The sequence below is a fragment of the Brassica rapa genome, chromosome A06, assembly GCF_000309985.2.
Source record: "Brassica rapa cultivar Chiifu-401-42 chromosome A06, CAAS_Brap_v3.01, whole genome shotgun sequence".
Lineage (NCBI taxonomy): Eukaryota > Viridiplantae > Streptophyta > Magnoliopsida > Brassicales > Brassicaceae > Brassica > Brassica rapa.
Genome location: NC_024800.2, coordinates 8173593 through 8195395, shown reverse-complemented (window position 1 = coordinate 8195395; position 21803 = coordinate 8173593). Strand labels below are relative to the sequence as shown.

The window sequence follows — 21803 nt, the reverse complement described above, 5'->3', positions numbered from 1 at the left end:
TGTTTATTAATCTTTGTTTTTTGATTAATCAAAAATTATGTCATAAAAAAAGTTTTGAAAACATTATAAAATTTAAAGAATTAACACTATATCTCAATAATCTTCTAAGATTATACAATATCAAGACTTTTAATTTCAAACTATTTAAAATAAAAAATATTATTTTTAATAGTTATGATTATTATTAAAAATTAAAAATTATAAAGATAATATATAATTTTCATAAATATTTATACCCGCAAAATCGGGACAACCACCTAGTATATATATATATATATATATATCAAATAATTTTGGGCTCTTTTCAATTTTATTTATTATATTTATAATTTTTATATATAAAAATATAAATTTATAAAAATTATTATTATACGAAGGAATACGAGCTTGGGCTCGGGGCGGTCGCACCGCTTGTCCCCCTAGTGAGCCGGAGGTCGGACCCGATCCACATCAATCTACCCCAGTGTTAGCCCATTGATCTTTTTCCAAACATTCCAAAATTAACTTTCAAAGAATTATCATCTCGAAAAAACGTATTAGAAACAAATTCTCCTACATCGTATGTTGCAAAAAAAAATTAAGTAATATATAAGATACATAAACCATTCTATTTATCACCAATTGGTTTTAATTTAAAATCTCATCTAATTTAACATCCAATACTAAGTAATTTTGACTTCGATAGATTTTGTTTCTAACTCCACCACTGTATGTATATTGACAAACCATGGTAGGATCATGTGATTATGTTCCGACAATCATTTACAGTCTAACCACTAAACATCGCGTATATGCTATATATCATTAGCAATAATTTTTCAACGCACGCAATATAGTATATAAACTATCACCGAGGAATACATACCTTTCTACCGTTAAGAAGAAGAAATGTGAACTTGATTGGTCCCTCGTTAATACAATACGAGATGTCTAAACACAATCTTTACCAGTGGTTTCTCACCATGAAATTCTTAGCCAGAATATTAGTATATACATTATTATTATTATTTAATTACGAATAAAACTCAATCCAAAATATAAAATCTATAATTTTGAGATATCAAACCCGAAAGTTATAACATATATATTTTATAATATTTTGAAATGCTTTGGTTAGATATTTTTAATGAGGTTGTTCTAATAGCACTAAAATGGTGATCCCTATGGTCAAGAAAACCATTGGGAACTTTCATCATTAACCCTTTGAAGAATATATAGTACAATCTCATTACCTACGGTTCTAATTTACAAGACAAGTTATTCCTAAGATTCTTGATGGTTACATAAACAAAACAAAAAAAACTAATGCATGCTAATTTGAAACAGCAACAAAAACTTGCGGTAAGTGTGAGAATGAAAGCCAGACAAAAAGAAGGCAGGAAACGTCTTTACAAACTAAATAACACATTATTTTTAGAGAATTTTTATTTTATGAGTCGAGAAAATAAAAATAGTATCTAGTGGTACTAAAACTAAATGACATGCAATCTTAAGTTAACATTAATTGCGCCGCTTAATCACGCGGTTCCACGTGATCAGACTACCCGGATTGGATTAGCTTGTTTAGTCTCACTCTCACGCCGATCAATAGATGTCTGTTTAACTTTTTCTCCAATAGTTTATAGACTATTATGATATGGCCAGGGTTAATTATACGAATCAATAAGCTCACGGATTTAACTATGATGAATTACAATCATATCAATTGTACGTCTTTAATAATTTAAAACCTCTGAACCATTTCATGGAGTAGTTTGGTTGGAGAACGTAGTGGATCCTATCCATCCGTTCCTTGCTAATTATTACCCGTGATCTAGAACTTAGACTATAGGGTTTGCTGTCAAGCACACCCACTAAACAAATTGCACATTTATATAAATATTTTGTTTAACCGCATATTCACAACGCTTGTTAGTTTCAATTATGAAAACACAGCTACTCTTATTATAGTGATTATGGTTACATTGTATTCTGATAAGCTCATGAACGGTATTAATAAACTCCGCGATATATGTAGACATTTTGCTGGACTTCAGAACAATCCCGTTTGATAGTTAAGCTAGTTCCGTTAAATATCTTAATGGTATACAAACTAAAGGATAAACATGTGAAAATATTAATGTTAGTAACGTACCAAATGATCGAAGATAGTTGTACTTGAAATCTATAAATCTTACGATTAAGTAACCTTTTAATATTTCAGCCAAATATTACCTTTGCGGCGTCCTATCTCAGTTAAGCAATTGAATCTGTTAATAATTGAAATAAAAACGCACGAGGCAGCGTTTGAATAGAATAAATATTCCATCACATCAGCTAAATTATTTCAAAGACCGTCTAATCGCTCTCTGATTAAGCGGCAACTTTTTTGTATTTCCGACAGAGCGTTTGTACTACTTTGTACAGGCAATGAATAAGTAATTATCTAAATTTTGAGTTATTAACTAAAGAAACAACATGTTTATGTATTATTCCGAGAATATTTGATAGACAAAAATTAGTTTCATACGTTTAAAATACATGTACGTAGTTTATTTAGTACTCCTATCGATCGAGATCATTACTAGAAAATCCATTAAATTTTAATTAAAATTTGCAAATCAGGATTTTGAGAGATGTGTATATTCTTCTATTTCGGAAGATTCCGAATAAACAACAACACAAAAAATTATCTGAAAGATTAGACAAGGGGTTTCGTCAAAAAAGAAAACATTGGAAACAAGGGGTGTAAAACTAGGAGGTAAAACTGAAGACAGCGAAAGTGAAGTGCGATATGAAAAAATGAATAGCTGGACACGTGGCGCTCTGTTTACCGTTCGGAAGAAAGAAATCAACGGCGCAGCAAAAAGTGTGAGCTGTTTTTTGGTTGTTCTGCTGTTAATTTTTTTTATTGTACTTCGTTGTTCTAAATAAAATCGTAGAAACATTTGGATTTGGATATATTATTAAGACACTAAAGAGACAGAGAAAAAGGAGCAAAAGAGTAACTAGGATCCCAATATATAATCGAATGATTACTCAAGAAGAAATTACTTAAAAAATAGCGTCTAGTAATAGTTCCAGAAAACAAAACAAAACATATTTAGGCTATAGTTTAGTTTGTCCATAATATACACACATGTATTATATATATATATATTATTTATTTACTAATCTTGTGCAATATTTATTGTGATAGGGATTCATTGCAACTGGGCTACAACTGTAGAGAAAGTGCCCCATTGAAGAAGATCTTCATAGTACTCTCTATCTATTAACCCTTCCCCCACCCCTCTCTTTCTCCACTGAGAAAACAGCAGTTACTCGAGTTCTTGATGAGAGAGACCGAGAGATAAATAATCAAATGTCTTAAATGATTTGAACAGAAGCAATAAACCTTGGCGGCGTTTGCAGCAGTTTCTTAAATTTCCTTACCATCATTACTCTCTCATCCGCTCCCAGTTTCACTGCTCCTTTCAAATACCTAACACATCTTCAAGTCTAGAAATTAATGAGCTAGGGAGCAAAAGAAAAAGAAGAAGGTAAACTCGAATCCCCAAAAATAATTTATTTCACAAACCCCTAACATAGTCTCAAATATTCTCTCTCTTTTTCTCTCTCTCTTTTCCGTGGCGTGTGTTTGTGATTGGAAGTAGAAGAAATGGCTGGATTGTTCTATCTAGGAGGTAGAGAAAACAACAAACAAGATCATCATCATCAAGACAAGGATCATAATGAAGACAGGAGCAACAATTATCTTCATCTATATAAAGACGAGATCTACAACAACAACAAGGGTTTTGAGATCTGGCCACCTCAATATTTTCAGCAACAACAAGAACAACAAAACCACGTCGCTCCTCCTACAAATTTCTACTCTTTTGGTATGGTTCCAAGTGGTAGCAGCCATAACAATAACCGGAGTAGTAATCGGAGTTTGTATTTCAACGTCGTCTCCGACCATGAGCCGGTGAGATCCTCCACGGGAAGGTTTACGGTAACCAGGCAAGGAAGCATGAATTGCCAAGACTGTGGGAATCAAGCCAAGAAAGATTGTCCTCATATGAGATGCCGTACTTGTTGCAAGAGCCGAGGGTTTGATTGTCAAACCCACGTGAAGAGTACGTGGGTCCCTGCTGCTAAACGCCGTGAGAGACAGGCTCAGTTAGCTGGTTTGCCAACTAAGCGGAGCAGAGAGGCTAGCTCTGGCGGTGGTGATGATGATGATGAGAGAGAGGGCGATGAAAATGGAGCTCAAGGCGGTGGTGGTGGATCAGCTCTTGCTTGCATCCGTGTAGTCAATGCTAGCTCTTCAGGTATTTTTAGTTTTTAATTAACTAACCTAATTTATCGGTACCTTTAGTGGAACATTAACTTTGTGAGATCATAAGAAGATGTAATTTTGATTGTTTAGTCAAATATCATTTGAGTGTGAATGAAGTTTTTCTTTACAAGTATTTGGTTTCATAACTTTTATTCGATTATATGAACTTTATATTAAAATATGTGTTATGTTTGGATTTATAGTAATTTTCATTTTTATTGAATTAGGGTTTGAGAGTAGTCACTTACCACCGGAGTTAAGTTTACCCGCGGTTTTCCGGTGTATGAGAGTCAGCTCAATTGATGATGAAGACGAAGAGTATGCATATCAAACGGCTGTGAACATCGGAGGTCACGTGTTCAAAGGCATTCTCTACGACCAAGGTCCGTCAGATGATCACCGTTACAGCTCAAGCCCTGCCGCCATAGCCGCAGAAACCTCTCAACACCATCTTAATCTCTTGGCCTCAGCCTCTTCAGTCGCCACTACAACCGGCGTGACAGCGAGCAATATTAATAACGCATCAATTGACCCTTCTTCGGTTTACACTGCAGCACCGATCAACTCTTTTGTCACGGCCGCTACATCCTTCTTTGCATCTCCTAGGTCTTAAGATTTAAATGTTATGTTTTTAAAACGTTTGTTATTACTCTTATAATTATCAGAGGACTACCAGTACCAAAAATTATTATTTCGATAGTTTTGTTGTTGTCGGACAATGCGGTAACTTTCGTACCTAGCTAGGGTTTGCGAGAGTACTGATTAACATGCACATCGTACGTTTTCTAGAGATAAATGATCGATTATTATATATTTTCTTCTGAGAAAGAGGATATTATTACAATTAAGTTGATGTCAGAGTTACAAGTCTGATCTTCTGCTTGTTCTTTTTAATGTTTAATCTTCCCAATGCGATCAGCATAACTCTTTCTTTCTATCAACCATTTTAATTTTCTTATAAATTCTTTTAACTTTTTGTAAGTTAGACCTTCTGTATAGAATAGGGTTGGGTTTGATAGTGAATTAGCTTTCTGGCTGGTGTTGAACTCGAAGCTGCTTTTTCCCAGTTTATCCGTTTGCTTGCCGGATCTAAACAGGACTTAACTAGGTTTCGTGTTCATTGAGCAAACAATTTCAAATCTATTTATATGAAATTCACTTTTATGCTGCCCAATCCAATTTCCACAGAGTGAAACAGTAGAAAACATCATCAGTTCACAAACTCATATGAGACATTTCTACATATATGCAAATATTAGTTCTTTTATTCCAAAAACATGAAAAACAAATTCAAGGGTGGATTACATTATGTAAATCAAGTCGTATCGTTATATGTATTGTTTTTTTTTTAAATATCGAAAGTTTAACTATACTTTTTCCAAGTGTAGGCATAATCAAGTATTCCAAAACATGCTTGAAATTCAGTGGATGAAACAAATTAAATGAGGTTCCTCATCTTTGATCGACAATATATAGCTACAAGTTATCGTTCCTACATGGAGATGAATCTTTGAGACTTTGATCGACACGATATATGTAGTTACAGTTTGTCACTCTCACTTGGAGATGGCGATTTATTGTGGAAGATCGGAGTTCACAGTTAATTAGTGTGAAGAAAAACGTCAAAACCATTTATGAGGTCTGAGAACATTACAATACATGTGAAGTACTAATTGTTGTGGATGTATGTAAATGGATAGTATGTTATATAAGTTTCATATCTACTAGTCTACTTCTCTCTACATAACTTGCATTGATGTGACTATCGACTTGGTTGTTGATTAAACCGATCATTTTCGATATATATACACATGTTTTATTATTAATTTCTAGTTAGTAGATTGATCGAAGTAGCAACCCTCCCTTGTGAATATATAGGCTTAACAGTTAATATACAAGGGTTTCTTTTCGTTTTAGAAGTATATATTTCAATTGGTACCATTAAAAGGTTTGTGAAAGGAGCATTTACTTTTAAATTATTAGAGAAAATGTGGAGTATAGCTATGTTTGAAATAAAAGAAATGAAAGGGGTCAAGAAACATAGTAAAAGTCAATGGTCAAGGTAAAAAGAACATAGAATTTATAAAACATAGGGTTTTTGTTTTATGCATCTCCTACACAACATATGTATACCTAATTCGACTGGGGATGATATGACATTTTATTCATCAAAACCCTCTTTTCATAAAGCAAATAAACAGTTCCTCTTTACATATCAAACAACGACCATTTGAAAAAGTGTGATCCCTTAAATTCAATGATTTTCTTTCCTCTCTTTTTTTCGTGTTTGGATAATCTTTTAACTAAAATAAAGGCCCCCGGCACTCTATGCACTATATAAGTAAAACCATAGAAGACTTATTGGGCCTCGTGTAACCTATAAAGGTACTTACTCTTCTTGTTGGGCCTCGTATAAACTATAAAGGCACTCATGACTCAACCGCTCTCTCTTCCCGCTTTCACAGAACAAGAAACAATGGGGATTTCCGAAATGCAGAAGAAGAAGAAGATCCAGAGAAAGAAACTGCATGGAGAAGAGAAGATTCTTTCAGATGAAATAGAACGATTGATGGAACTAGCGGTGGAAGAGTATCAAGAACTCGAAACGGAGAAAGCCGACGAAATGGTTTGGCTAATGAAGTGTCCACCAAGGCTCGACAAGGCCTGGCGCCAACTCTCTTCTTCGTTTTCTCAGGAACTTGTTCTCGTGGCTAAGTATTGTGAGTCCGTCGATCTCCTGCTGCCCGATTTGTCGCCTGAGGTAATCCGATAACACATCCCTTGTTCTGTTTTAGGTCAGACGAACTTGGAATCGCGTCTTGCTCAGCTTGATTCTTGATCTTCTTGATCTTCTTGGTGCATGGGTTAGTAGTAGTTCATACAAAGATCTCTTATTCTGTTTTGTTGGGTTTGTGTTTTAGTTGAGCATGGAGATGGCTAGTGCTGAGCTATGTAACATTTCGAAGCTCTATTCTGTAAGCAAATCCAGTGACTTTGTTGGTCCACTGAGTCTCTTCTCCGAATCAAATCAAGGTCTGGTCTTTTTCTTTGGTTTTCTTTTTTTTTCATCTCTTGAATACTTTATGACACCTCTTCAACACATGGTATTTAGGTAAACTTGCGGTGGAAGGAACGGTGACGCATAAACTCGATATGAGACCCCATGATTGCATTGAAGAATACGGAAAGCTTTTACGTCAGAGGAACATGAAACCTGTGGCTGAAAATAGATGTATCCAGGTTCTTTGTTGTAACTCCATCTAAGTTCAAGTTAAGATGTAGTATTGGTCTCACCATAAGAAAATGCTAATTAGATTAAACTTCTTTATTTGAAATCATTCTGAAAGGTTATTGATGATCGCCGTGGAGAACACTTGATGCCCAAGCCTCCATTGGTAATGCTCTGCTTCTCTTCTCTTTTGGTTCTGTTATGACTATCACACTCTAATTAATGATTTGTACTTCTTTGAATGATATGTTTGTTACTCCCTTCATGAAACAGGTAACAAAGAAGCTTAAGAAAAGGGACAAGAGGACTAGAAGCGACCGTAGTGAGGTGGAAGCAAAAATGTTCCAACTGTTTGAAAGAGAACCGAAATGGACACTGAGACAGCTTGTTAAAAAAATCAACCAACCAGAGGTATGCTCTCTCTTCTTAAGACTCGTATCCAGAAACAGCGTTACATGTTATCTAAATCTTGCTTGAAACTCTGTTTGCTTTTTTCAGATATTCTTGAAAGAGATACTCAAAGAGCTTTGTGTCTATACAAGGACAAGGAGTGGTCATTCTTACGAGCTTAAACCAGAATACAAGAAGAGTACTTAATAAGGTACAGCAGGAGTTCAGTAAACAGGCATCATCAGATTTTTTTTTTGTGTACAAAAAATAAAATAAAAAGGTTGTAAAAATTGGAGCTTTTCTTTTTGAACAGGTAAAGACTAAAACTTTTGAACTATAATGTGAAAAGGCATCTTTCATGAGGTTGTTAATTTTTTTTTGTTACTCAAGTAATACACACTTCCAAATATTTTTTTCACTACAAAACTTACAATGTGAAGACAAAATATACATTTAGCACCAACTCACATAGAGTAACCTTTTTGAAGATCGCCGCCACGTCAGTAGTTAAGATTATCTTTGTGAAGCCTATAGAAATAAGCGGCCGCACTTAAGGAGGCTGTGATCAAGGCGACACCTTTAAAGACATCAAACTCATCGTTCACGTAGCCAAAGAAGATAACCACAAGCACCGACACGATTGGCCATGTAATGACACTGATCACGTTAGCTAACACGCACGAGACGGAGAAGACAAGCCCCACGATCCCAACCCAGTAGACCTGCCACGCAACGACTTGACCCACCATAGCCATCACGTACGCACCTTTCCCTTTCGAGAAACCATTAATGTCCCTCTTGAAATCGTTTTGCTCGCCCTCGATGAGAAGACCCGCGGCGGAGCTTATGGTAGCGACTATGGAGGAGATGACCATGACTTGGTAATTAAACTGAGGCAAAGCTCGCGGCTTTGGTACGTTTGAACACGTTTTGGATGACACAGAGGAGGAGAGAGAAGTATAGGCTGGAGATTAGAGCAGCCAGTGAGCCTCTTCGGTAATCCGCCTCCGCTTCGTCAGGCTCGCCGCCGAAGGAGGAAGAGAAGGTGAGAGCTCCGGTGACGATTGCAAAGATCAGGGAGGTGATGATCCAACGGTTGAGTTTGATTTTGTTGATGAAGGCGGCGAAGATGAGAGTGAAGAAGAGCTGCGTTGTGTAGATGAGCGTGAAAACCCTAAAGGGGAGTTCGAGCTTTGCCTTGGCGGAGAATCTTCCTTGATTCGACCAGAGGATTCCTATGAGACCGGAGAAAGATATTATGTACTTGGTTGAGGTTCGGTCGGAAGTGGTTTGAGATTGCTGCTGGTTGTGTTTCTTGGCGGTGAAGATAAAAAAAGGGAGAAGGAGAGGGAATCCAACGGTTTGGAGGAGAGATTGAGTCCAAACGCCGTCGTTTTGGCGTTTTTGGGTGAGGTCAATTTGGTCGTAGTAGAAGTTTTCGAGGATTTTAGCTATGGATTGACCTGTGATGACGAATATAATGCAGAGGATAATTGTTGGCCAATGGTTGAGTTTCCGGTTCGAGTTTCCTAGTGTGATCAAATCTTGCTTGGTATAGACTGGTATGTGCACACATGTTTCTGAAAAACCGAGAACAATAACAAAGATTGAGAATCGAATAGATCAAGAAACGAGGTAACTTAGAGAGAGTAGTTGATGGTAGTAAGATCATTTTTGGTTATAAAATATCACCTTGTGGCTTGGTTTGAATTGGTTGATGATTCTTGGCCATGGTTTCAAATATCTGTGACAGATCTTGGAACTGACCTCAGAGATTGTCAATAATGTGGTTTCAATATTCAGAGATTGGATGTATTTGGATAATGTTTGGGAAAATCTAATGTGTGGTGGTGTTTATTCTGTACAGTGAGGGGTCGACCGAGACAGTGCCACTAGCAGTGTACTAGTCAATGAAGTCGGGGGATATCAATGCGATTTAGCCTTCTCGTGTAGGGTTGTTTGATAGATTACTATTCTTTCTCTCAAGAAATTGTAATAATTCATGAGGAATACTTCAATCTAAGTCATTCATCTAGATCTTTTTAATCTTTACATGAAGAATTTGTTTATTGTATATGTCTTAACCTCGAAATTTTGATAATCTTTAGCATTTCAATGTTAGCTGAGTAGCTCCATTGCCAAAAGTGTTATTTTCTTCTTATAACTTATAAGTAAAGAATAAAAAATGAAACATCTAACCAAAGTCATTTTACCATATGTTTTAGATACTAGATACATACTGTAACTGTAACACTCTTTAATCTATCTATTTTTTTTTTGTTACTCTACTGATTCTACCCACTAAATCAAGATGTGCTAGTGGTGGTGCATATTGACGTATTTCCTGGGCGATCCACACTTCCTTTTCGTCTAGTTGGTAAAAAGGCCATTCATCATCGTCATCTAGTAACCGTTGTTTACAAATTGCCTTTGTGACATTGTCGCTTATTACCATAGTTAAAAATTTAAAATTAAGATGATTTCATCGTAGACGTGAGGTTTGCTCGTAACGTGTTAATGGGCTAGTTACATAAACTCGACACTTCCCAAACATTTCATTGCAAAACATCTATATCATTAAATCAAAAACATCACAACTTCTTCTAAGTAGATTTTTAAGTTGGACCTCATATTAATGTTCTTATCTTAGCCGATCCTTTCATAAAATTATTACCTTAAACTAATCAATTAATTAATTATTTCCTATTTAACCGAACCTTTAAAACAACCATATACAATATCTCTATAATATTATTTGAGAAGTCAGTTTCATATGTGTCGCTCTCACGTTAACTCTCACGTTAACTCTCACGATGGTTGATTACACTGATACCCTTAATGAATTAACTTACATTTAAAATACTATTATTTATTATTTTATTTAGTTTCCTTTCAAAAAAATTCCGAAAAATATACACATATAATAAAAAGGAAAATATATGTATATATAATATGATTTCATAAAAAAAGAAAGTCATAAAATAGTAATATTACATTTAAAAATATTTTTAAATAACATAAAATATAATTTTGAACTAATAAAATACTTTCTTTATATGTATATTTTCTTAGATAAAAAGTATAAATTTCTATATAATGTGATTTCATTAAAAACAATTTACACAGATAATCTTTATATTAGAAACATAAATATTTTTTTTTAAATCATAATTTAAACAATACAAAAAAATTCAAAGTAATAAAAATATTTTTATATACCTATATATTTTATTAGATGATTACATAAAATAATTAAGTAACATAAACCGATATATGTTTAATTGTCTATAAATATTTTATAATTAGTAATATTGAAATGTTTTATTTATTTTTCAAAAATTTAGTTGACTATAATATACATAATCTAAGCACAATGTATCTTAAGTTATACATAATCTTCATAAAATATATTTTCATATCTAAGATAACAACCACCTAAATGCAAATAAGAAATTAATCAAAATATTAATATATAGAATAAAAAAATATTACAGTTGAATTCATATATGCAATCTAATTTACCCAAATGATAACTAAATCGACTGAAAAACAATAAAACCGATTAGATATAACATATATAAAATTATATGTATAATTAAAGTAATATAATATTATTAATATAAATGATGCATATAAATTATAAATTAATTTAAAACACTCTTTAAGCAAAAAATTAAAAAAAGTTGGATTTTGGTTTTTACTTAGAAATAGTTAGTTATTTTAAAAAAACTAATTTCCTAAATTTTAGGAAAGCTATTTTTTCAAAAAATTGGAAACAAGCATCCTCTATATATACTCGGAAGCGAGTAAAGGTTATTGCGTCGTCTATTGAAGTCTGCTTTCTGGGGAAAATTTTCGACAAGAGGGTTTTGAATCGACTTGGGTAAGGAAATCTCGAGGATGAAGAGTGAGAGAGAAGTTAAGAACGGTGGTGTTGAGGAAGAGAGAGCGGTGAAGCGGAAGAGGGTAATAGAGCTATCTAATGATCACGAGCAGAAGAAGGATATCGGAGTTGCGAGAGTGGAGAAGAAGACGGAGCTCGACGATGATGGTGATGATGTCTCCAGGAAACATTCACGCCATGTTGAAGTTCGTGGTGATTGCCCTTATCTTGATACTGTTAATCGTCAGGTCTTGGATTTTGATTTCGAGAGGTTTTGCTCAGTCTCCTTGTCGAATTTGAATGTGTATGCATGTCTCGTATGCGGGGAGTACTTCCAAGGAAGAAGCCACAAGTCTCGTGCTTATACACATAGCTTGGAAGCAGGTCACCACGTTTATATCAATCTTCTCACGGAGAAGGTTTATTGTCTTCCTGATAGTTACGAGATCAATGACCCTTCTTTGGATGACATTCGACGTGTTTTAAACCCAAGGTTCAGTAGGGCACAAGTAGAAGAGCTTGATAGGAATAAGCAGTGGTCTAGGGCTCTTGATGGCTCTGACTATCTTCCCGGGATGGTGGGATTGAACATCATACAAAACACAGAGTTTGTGAACGTTACAATCCAGTCGTTGATGAGAGTTACTCCTCTAAGGAACTTTTTCCTTATTCCCGAGAACTATCAGCATTGCAAGTCTCCTCTTGTTCACCGCTTTGGGGAACTCACTCGAAAGATTTGGCATGCTCGAAACTTCAAAGGACAGGTGAGTCCACATGAGTTCTTGCAGGCTGTCATGAAGCGATTTAAGATAGGCCAGCAATCAGATCCAGTAGAGTTTATGTCGTGGCTCCTTAACACTTTGCACATGGATCTTCGCACTTCAAAGGACGCCAGCAGTATCATCCACCAGTGCTTCCAGGGTGAGTTAGAAGTTGTGAGAGAGTATCAAGGCAATGAAAACAAACAAATCTCCAGGATGCCTTTTCTGATGCTGGGGCTAGATTTGCCACCGCCTCCTCTTTTCAAAGATGTCATGGAGAAGAACATTATTCCGCAGGTTGCTCTCCTCCATCTGTTGAAGAAGTTTGATGGAGAAACTGTGACAGCCAGAATGAGATATCGAGTCACCAAATCTCCTCCTTACTTGATGTTCCATATGGTTCGGTTCAAGAAGAACAACTTCTTCAAGGAGAAGAACCCTACCTTGGTTAACTTCCCCGTGAAGGACATGGAGCTGAGGGATTACATACCATCATTGCCTACTGCCGCAGAAGGGGAGAAGACGTGTACAAGGTATAACTTAATCGCCAACATTGTACATGATGGTAAAGCAGAGGATGGGTGTTTCAGAGTGTTTGTGCAGCGGAAGTCGCAAGAACTATGGTACGAGATGCAGGATCTGCATGTTGCAGAGACGCTTCCGCAGATGGTACAACTATCAGAAGCATACATGCAGATATATGAGCTGCAGGAGGAATAGAGCAGCAGGAAACAAAGCTTACTCATCATCGGTTTAAGAGTTGGTTTCCAGGTTTTATTTCTTGTATCGATGATATGGAGATTAAAGATATGTTTCCACCACAACTCTTTTTGGAGATAGATAATCTTGAAGCTAACTGATAAAAAAAAATACTATAGATATATCCCTAAACAATTTCTAATTGCCGCATTAACTCTAAAAGTACATTAAATTAGATAGGGTATCTTCTTATTCTTTAGGAAATTCTCAGGTATATTCTTATTTTAAAAACATAAATCTCATTTTGTACAGATCTATAAAATCTTTGATGGAATAACCCCTTCTCCAAATTGATTCTATTATGCATGAAATCCCGGTTACAATTAAATCTTTTGATTTGTTATCCTTTATATATTAAAGTACAAGTCACATGACTAATAATTTTTTGACACATGGATTTAAAGAAAAAAAAGCAAATGCATAATTTTTAATATAAAATAAAATTGCTAATATTTTTCCCACTACATCATGATCTCCTGTTTTTTAAACTGTTAATCTTTCTTTATATGAGATTTTTACCTACATTAATTGTAGTTTCTTAATTTCTTTTGCTCCATCAACTCTTTCAATGAAATTGTAATGAAATTTCGATTTCTAATAATACAGACTAGAGCTTGACCCGTGCGACCGCACGGGTGTTTATGTAAAGATTTATGTATATCATATTTTTTTTACTGTATCGTGTTATATATATATTTTTTAAATGTGATTTGGAACAGTTATGTAACTATACAAAAAGATTGGATGTAATATATATATATATATATTAATATACTATGTTAGATCAAATTTATATTGACATTTCTTTCATATTTAATTGTATGATTGAAATGTATTATTAGTATATTATATGTTTGGGTCAAACTAAAAATGAATTACAACTATTCTAAAAACTTAATTGGACGGGATATAAATTGACCCGTTTATTTTAACTAAAATCATGGGAATAAAGTTAATTTTATATTCAAAATATGAAGCTAAAATTGTTGGAATATTCCTTTTTTATTAAAAATAATTGATGATTATTATTCCAAAACGTTTATAATAAGGAAGTTTAAAACATAAATGAATCACATATAATATATATGCACAATATTTTATTGGTAAGTTATAGTAATAAACATTAATTTTGTTTATATATGGTAATGTATATGTATTATAAGATCAAAAACATGGAAGTAGCTTTTAAATTGTTTTTCATAGTTTAGGTTGTTTTTAATATTTGTTTCAATAGTTTGTTAATATATGTGTATTTTAAAGTTTTTTTAATTACATTTAACTCATATTTTTTTAAGGAAAACACATTAATCTAACTGAAAAAGACAAGCATTAAAATTGAGAATTCAATTTAATTTATAGTGGCATGGAAGTGTAATTAAATTTAAAAACTAAGGGGTATTTTTAATGGGTACTTCTCTTTTAATAATATAGATGGATCACTTCTTCGAAACTCTATCCCTGTCTATGTCTGCAAATCTCAACCTCTGGCCAAAATTTGGTAAAACAACACTCTTGGAAAAAATATTTCCAGCCAATATAAAAAAAAGAAAGAAGAAAATCCCTTTTTTTATGAAAGCTTAATACAAAGTTGGCAGTTGATGAAGGTTAATTACAGGTTAGTGAGACTAACTATGCTCTCTTCAATACTCAAATCATAATTTGTGTCATGTTAATTTTCTCATGTCGTTTTTATTTGTCTCCGGTCTAACCTACTTATAATCCTCCTATATATTAATTGAGAAATAAATTTATTGATTTATGCTGACGTGTCGCTCATAGAATAACTCTTCAATTAATTGTTATAATTTGATTGTTTGATGGTTTTTCATTTATTTAATTAAAGTTTTTAAAAGAAAACTATTTATAGAATTACCTAATTCAATCCATGTTTCCAAACATAGAATTAAGCATCTTAAATATAAATGAATTAACATAATTTGTTTATAGAAATAATTAATTATCTAGATTACATTATATAAATTGATAATATACATATAAATACATATGATTCTATGGAAACAATTATAGAAACGGTTTTTATTATGTTTAAATTAGTAGTAAATAAAATAAATCATAGATTTTATAAAACTAATTAATCTAAACTTAATAATATTAATTAAATTAACTCATTCACTATATATAGTATAAAAATGTATCAAATGAATGCAAAACAGTCAAATATATTATTCTTAAAAATTCCAATCATTTTCCAGTGACAATGTGATATCATATATGCGTTATCACTTTTAAAAATGATTAAAATATTTTTATATTTTAAAACATAAAATTATATGGTAAGTTATTTAAACGTATATTAATCAAGAATTTTTTTTATTTAATTCGTCTATTAATATAAACAGATGAAATAACATTATTATATGGTAAGTCATTTAAAATTATATTATTTGGTAATTCGTTTAATTTATTATATGGTAAGTCATTTAACTATATTAATTAAATTACTTTTCACAGGATTTTTATAGAATTAATACGTTATTAATATAATTCATATAGCTTGGATTATAGTAAAATTAGCATGCTTATTTTTAATAGAAAAAAAAGAACAAGAGGGAAGAATAATAAAATATGTTTGTTATGTTCTTGGTATTTTTATATTCTTATTTATTTAATTTTATTTGTATGTCGAGGTACATGTACTTTTTCATGTTACTATAAATGTGAACTAATTAGTTTTACGTGTTTTTAAAATATAAAGATAAAATTAGTAAGGAAGTTCAATAAAAATGATCATCTCTACAATTGTTAAAGGTAAAGATGAAAAATATAATGTAAATTGAAAGCAAGAAAAATATATTTAAATATTAATGAGATGTATTTTTTACGCTATAATAAAATTTTAGAATGTATAATACTAAAATTTTAACAACACTTATACAAATAAAAACATCCTATTTCATATAATATTGGATCTCACATTAATATTAAAAATATATGCCTAAAATAACGACATTTGGTTATTTAAAAATTGAAATATTTTTTTTCTTATTAGTTAATCAGATTTAATTAATATAGGTATGTTTTAATTGAATTTAAAATAAATTAAAAAAATAATTTTAAAAGATATGTAAATTATGATCAGTTTTAATTAAAAACATTTGGTTGAATGAAACTATTCTGGTTTTTCCTTTTAATTGCATAGGAAATTCAAAAACCAGATTCCCTATTTTATAGGGAAACTATTTTGGCAAAATCTTGAATGGTTTAAAACTAGTTTTTGGAAAAACTAAAACCAATTCAAAAACCACAAACAATCAACCTCTTAGTGTTTGATAAAATAGTGTGATGATTAGAGATAATTTAGCGAAGATTTTTTTTGCTTAACCCATTTGAGTTTTTTGTTAAGCACTAAATTTAAAAAAAAATGAGTGAGAAAGTGTGGTTTGGAACAAATTATGAGAAACATTGCTTAAACTACTATTTTCCTAATACATGTTTTTATGTTTACCTTAACCAAATTTATCCTTAGTTTTAAAGAGATAAATCATACTATATATTAATTGAGAAGCTACTTAATTGACTTTTAATTATGTGTCTTTAATAGGTTAAATTTCAAAAATATAGTTAAAATTTTATTGGTTGTTAACATTTATTAGTTATTATTTTAATCAGATTTTAAAATAAAAGGTAACACTAGAACTGATTAATTTCAAATTACCAAATAACACAAATAATATTACAAATAATGATTTATGGTAACTAATTGTAGAATTAGAGAAAGAATGTATATGTTTTATCAATTTTTTTTTATTTTTATCAATTAGTTATATATAATTAAATAAAATACTTTAGCATTTTTATAGAAATAAATTTAATGGTTATATATTATTATATAAAAGAATTGTATTTGTAGGTAAGGAATTATTATAAATTTTGATGTTTTTAAAGCCCACACAAAACCAAAACCGTTTACAAAAAGATCTTTCATGATAAAAGCCTCCGAACATTGTATTTGTCATATTGGAGTTACACAAGAAAAATACATTCTCTCTTTTTTTTGATGAAATTTCAAATTTATTGATCAAGGCAAAAAAATTCTTACGTTTATAGCGGTTAAGAAAGACAAGAAAAAAATATACTCATATCTAATCTCAGGGTGATTTTCCTTAGTTTATAGGTGCTTTTACAATTTTATAGAAGTTTTTTTTACTGACATCAATTATTTAGAAAATAAGGTTAATAATTTTACTGTTTTTGCAAGAGATATGTTTTCTCTGAATTCTTATATCTAATAATTCTTTGCTGTTTTTTGAAAAAGAGAATTCAATATTTTACATTTATCTTGTGTCTATATTGAAACATGGTAACTATAAAGAAAAGTTTTTTTTATTATTTTTTTTAAGTTTATCACTGATAAACCTCAAAAATAAAAATTCTTACGTTTAACATTTAGTTTCACTGTAAATTTTACATATTATATCTAAAAATATTTTTACATAGTAATGCCCGTACATAGCACAGAAGATAACACTAGATAATTATAAATCACAATTTCTATAGATCTATACAAAAATTATGGAATAACCCCTTCTCCAAGTCAACCCTACTTAGCCTAAAATCTCAGATTAGAACTGTTTCATTTAAATTGTTTGACCAAATATAAAATATTATATCTCAAAATGCATCAGAACATTTGTAATTATAATTCATTACTTATAGTTTAATTTTTTCCCTGAAAAATGGTTAGTAATTTATCTTATTACAATTATTTTATTAAAATTATAATGAAGAATTCCGTTATGGATATCCAAATCATATTGGTTAATATTAGATTAGTGTTTTCACCTCACGTCTATATCTATAATACAGTGATATATTAATCAAAAGAGAAAAAGACCAAATTAGCACAAAATCAAGTTTTTGTTCTCAAACTAGCACTCAAGGCCAAAAGTCACAAAAATAGCACTCAATGGGTGGGGTTTAGGGTTTAGAATTTAAGGTTTAGGGTTTAGAGTTTAGGTTTTAGGGTTTAGAGTTGAGAAGTGAGGCTTTGGAGATAAGATTTCAAATTTTGAAAAATAAAAAAAGTTAAATTTTTCAAAAGATAAAATGCTATTTTGGTCATTTTAGTTTTTGAGTGCTATTTTTGTGATATAAACTTAGAAATGTGCTATTTTGGAGATTTGCCCTAATCAAAATCGTATTGCTTAATATTAGATTAGTGTTTTACTGCACGGTTATATCTATATAATACACTGATGAACACTATTAATACAAAAGACAGTTTTAATATTGTTCTTTAAACATAAAATGGAATTGGACAAATTTGAAACTAAACAATGTAAAATATATTCAGAAAATAAAATCCGCACGGATGCGCGAATCATGATCTAGTACAAATTAAAATTAGATAAATATACAACTTTAACAACATACTAACACTTACACACAAATAAACAATAAAAATAAATATGATTACTTAACTTACCCACAAAAAAAAAAAGATAAAAAAACAATAACTCAATTCACACTGTCACGATTCTCTGTGTGAAGCCCAAAGAAATAAGCGGCGACGCTTAACGCGGCAGGAATGAAAGCGACACCTTTGAAAGTATCGAACTCATCATCGCCTTCGCCCGTGAAGTTCCTGAAGTTAAAGAAGACCACAACAAGCAACGACACGATCGGCCACGTAACGACGCTGATCACATTCGACAACACGCTCGAGACGGAGAAGACAAGCCCCACGATCCCGACCCAGTATAACTGCCACGAAACGGCTTGACCCACCATAACCATCACGTACGCGCCTTTCCCTTTCGGGAAACCATTCATCTCCCTCTCCAAACCGTGTTGCTCGCCGGCGATGAAAAGACCCACCGTGGAGATGAGCGTAGCGACGAGGGAGGAGAAGATTATGACTTCGAAAACGGACGCGAAGCTTGGCTTTCTAGTGGTTGATTCCGTGCGTTTGAAGATGTAGCTGTCGAAGACGTTTTGGATGTTACAGAGGAGGAGAGAGAAGCAGATGGCGGCGAACAGAGCGGCCCATATGCCTCTCGCGTACTTATGCTCCCCGTTGTATGACACGCCGCCGAACGGGGATGTGAAGGTGAGAGCTCCGGCGCCGATGGCGAAAACCAAGGAGATTACGACCCATCTGTTGAACTTGATTTTGTTGACGAAGCGCGCGAAGATGGGAGTGAAGAAGAGCTGTGTTACGGAGATGGGAGTGAAGAGAATAAACGATATCTCGAGCTTTCCCATGGCGGAGAGTCTTGCTTGGACCGACATGAGGATTCCGATGCAGATGTAGATTACTGACAAGGATTTGTAGTGGAACTGGTCGGAAGTTATGGGAGGGTTGTTGTTGTTGTGTTTCTTGGTGGTGAGGATGATGAAAGGGAGGAGGAGGAGAGGGAACCCGACGGTTTGGAGGAGAGCTTGAGTCCAAACGCTGTCGTTTTGGCGGCGTTCGTTGTATTCGCTTCGGTTGATTTGTTCGTAGTACAAGTTTTCGAGGAGTTTGGCTATGGTTTGGCCTATGATGGCGAAGATGGTTGAGAGGAGAATCGTCGGCCAGTGGTTTGGTTTTCGGTTTGAGTTTATGAGTGTGGTTGGATCACGCTCGATGCTGACGGGAACCTGCACAAAATGTTCTGCAAAAGAGAGAAACTAGAATCAAATTGTTTGTTTGTAGAAGAGAGGATCAAGAATAGAATCATTTGAGTAGATTACTATTATTACCTTCTGGCTTTGTCTGCTGAGCCATAGTTTGGAACTGATTGTCGGAGATCCGGTTTGTGTGTTTGTGTTTGTGGATATTTTTGAGTGGATGATGATTGTAGTTTTCTGTGGACAGTGGAAGGAGAAGTGATTTTTATATATACGGAAGAGAAGTCCTCTTGGCGGCGTAATAGTCAATCACGTGAGCTCATGTCTACGCGTTGGTTGTTTAGATATTTTCTGCGTTGCTTCGTTACCATTCGCAACTACATTTGCATATTTGATGGTATAACTTATAACTTGGAACATTACTACTTTGAAATATCTTGACCCCACCAAATACTTGTGTAGTTCCTAGATCTTGGCAAAGACAAGGGATCCTTCCTGCAGAGTTTGAACTAAGATAAATATCAAGAATGCCAAATATGGATAAAGTTGTCGCCTCCGCATAAGCACTTGTGTTAAATGGGAGAACAATATTTGATATGACATATAGTGAAACTCAATGCTTTCCTAACCTCTCTCATGCATATAAGTGAGTGCAACATCAACCTAAAGGATTTGACGACATGACTTATGTTGGTTCTAAATTTATCTAAGCTTACCGTTACTGTGCTTGGTGGTCTGTTTTAGTCGAACATGAAGATGGTTGGTGCTGAGATATGGAATATTTCGAAGTTAACTTCTGTAAAAAAACAAAAGGTTTTGTTGGTCTAATGAGTATCTTCTTCAAAGCGAATCAAGGTCTGGTCTTTTGCGTTGGTTTGTGTATTTATGTTACTTTCAATTTTCTCACTTGCTGACACTTATTCTAAATATGTTATTTAGGTGAAGTGGCTGTGTAAAGAAGTAAGGAACCGTAACAAATAAACTCGATATAAGACCCCATTGTGGCATTGAAGAATAAGAAAAGGTTTTACGTAAGAGGACCATGAACCCAGTGGCTGAAAACAACCACCATTTCATGGTAATAAGATTACAAGAATTGAGGACCATGTGGCTGAAAGAAAACAAGATTTGAGAATCGAATAGGTCAAGAATCGAGAATTTCTAGCTGTGAGTGGTAAATGGCTTACAGCTGTGAGTACCGCCACCTGGGTTCGAATTCTAGCCATTGGAGAATTAATATTTTGGCATCATCAGGGACAGATGACCGACACGTGGCAACACGTAACTAGACTGGATCACTTCTATGGGGTCAGGATACCTCTGTATGATTCAAAAAAAAAAAGAATCGAGAATTTTTACAAGAGTAAGTTATGGTAATAAGATCATAGTCTTGTAGCCTATTTGGCTACTACACTCCTCGGCCTGGTTAGAAGTGACTGACGATTATCTGCCACGGTTTTAGATATTTGTGACTGAGCTTGGAACTAGCATCCATGTAATGTAATTAACCACCGACTATATGACCAATTGTATACAAGATTGATTAGTTTTTCCCACATATTTTTTTTAGAAATCCACTTGATTTCGGAGATTGTAAACAATTTGCGGTTTATCCATGGATATTGTACACCTACTAATCAATGGAAGTGAGTGCATATCTAATTATCTATGCAGCTGAGCTGAGTAGCTCTATGGCCAAAAAGTGTATTTTTTCTTCTTTAAGTAAGGAATAAAAATGAATTATCTAACCAAAGTTATTTTACCATATGTTTTATAGACCCACTAGGAGTATATCCAACGATAGCACCAAATTTGGTGTTGCAACTATACCAAATTTGATGTTTGGTGTTATAATTTTTTTATCATCTCCAACCATGACATCAAATTTTATATCATATCTTATTT

General features: G+C 33.1%; 4 protein-coding genes and 1 pseudogene across 6 annotated transcripts; 3 read left to right on the top strand and 2 right to left on the bottom strand.

Annotated features, from left to right (window-relative positions):
• The first annotated feature begins 3283 nt into the window (after window positions 1-3283).
• Window positions 3284-5131, top strand: SRS7 (protein SHI RELATED SEQUENCE 7). Of its 3 annotated transcripts, none has more exons than XM_009151216.3 (3): window positions 3284-3521; window positions 3636-4295; window positions 4531-5131. In XM_009151216.3, the coding sequence occupies exons 2-3, from the start codon at window positions 3641-3643 to the stop codon at window positions 4914-4916; spliced, it is 1041 nt and encodes a 346-aa protein (XP_009149464.1). In that variant the 5' UTR covers window positions 3284-3521; window positions 3636-3640; the 3' UTR covers window positions 4917-5131. The 3 variants fall into 3 exon arrangements, with proteins under 3 accessions (XP_009149464.1, XP_009149465.1, XP_033128819.1); XM_009151217.3 differs by having other exon boundaries at window positions 3291-3521; window positions 3633-4295; XM_033272928.1 differs by having other exon boundaries at window positions 3316-4295.
• Window positions 5132-5356: 225 nt separating this feature from the next.
• LOC108872294 (transcription initiation factor IIF subunit beta) lies at window positions 5357-8154 on the top strand. The gene is made up of 6 exons (XM_018659757.2): window positions 5357-7064; window positions 7225-7336; window positions 7416-7543; window positions 7651-7698; window positions 7806-7943; window positions 8031-8154. The coding sequence occupies exons 1-6, from the start codon at window positions 6735-6737 to the stop codon at window positions 8127-8129; spliced, it is 855 nt and encodes a 284-aa protein (XP_018515273.2). The 5' UTR covers window positions 5357-6734; the 3' UTR covers window positions 8130-8154.
• An 85-nt stretch (window positions 8155-8239) lies between these two features.
• On the bottom strand, window positions 8240-10817 carry LOC103872781 (annotated as a pseudogene).
• A 262-nt stretch (window positions 10818-11079) lies between these two features.
• LOC117126225 (U4/U6.U5 tri-snRNP-associated protein 2-like) lies at window positions 11080-18796 on the top strand. The gene has a single exon (XM_033273928.1). It carries the CDS (start codon window positions 11823-11825, stop codon window positions 13284-13286), a length of 1464 nt encoding a protein of 487 aa, XP_033129819.1. The 5' UTR covers window positions 11080-11822; the 3' UTR covers window positions 13287-18796.
• Window positions 18609-20623, bottom strand: LOC103872778 (purine permease 14-like). The gene is made up of 2 exons (XM_009151215.3): window positions 20031-20623; window positions 18609-19942 (listed from the first exon to the last, which is right to left on the bottom strand). Exons 1-2 carry the CDS (start codon window positions 20053-20055, stop codon window positions 18804-18806), a joined length of 1164 nt encoding a protein of 387 aa, XP_009149463.2. The 5' UTR covers window positions 20056-20623; the 3' UTR covers window positions 18609-18803.
• Window positions 20624-21803: the final 1180 nt, after the last annotated feature.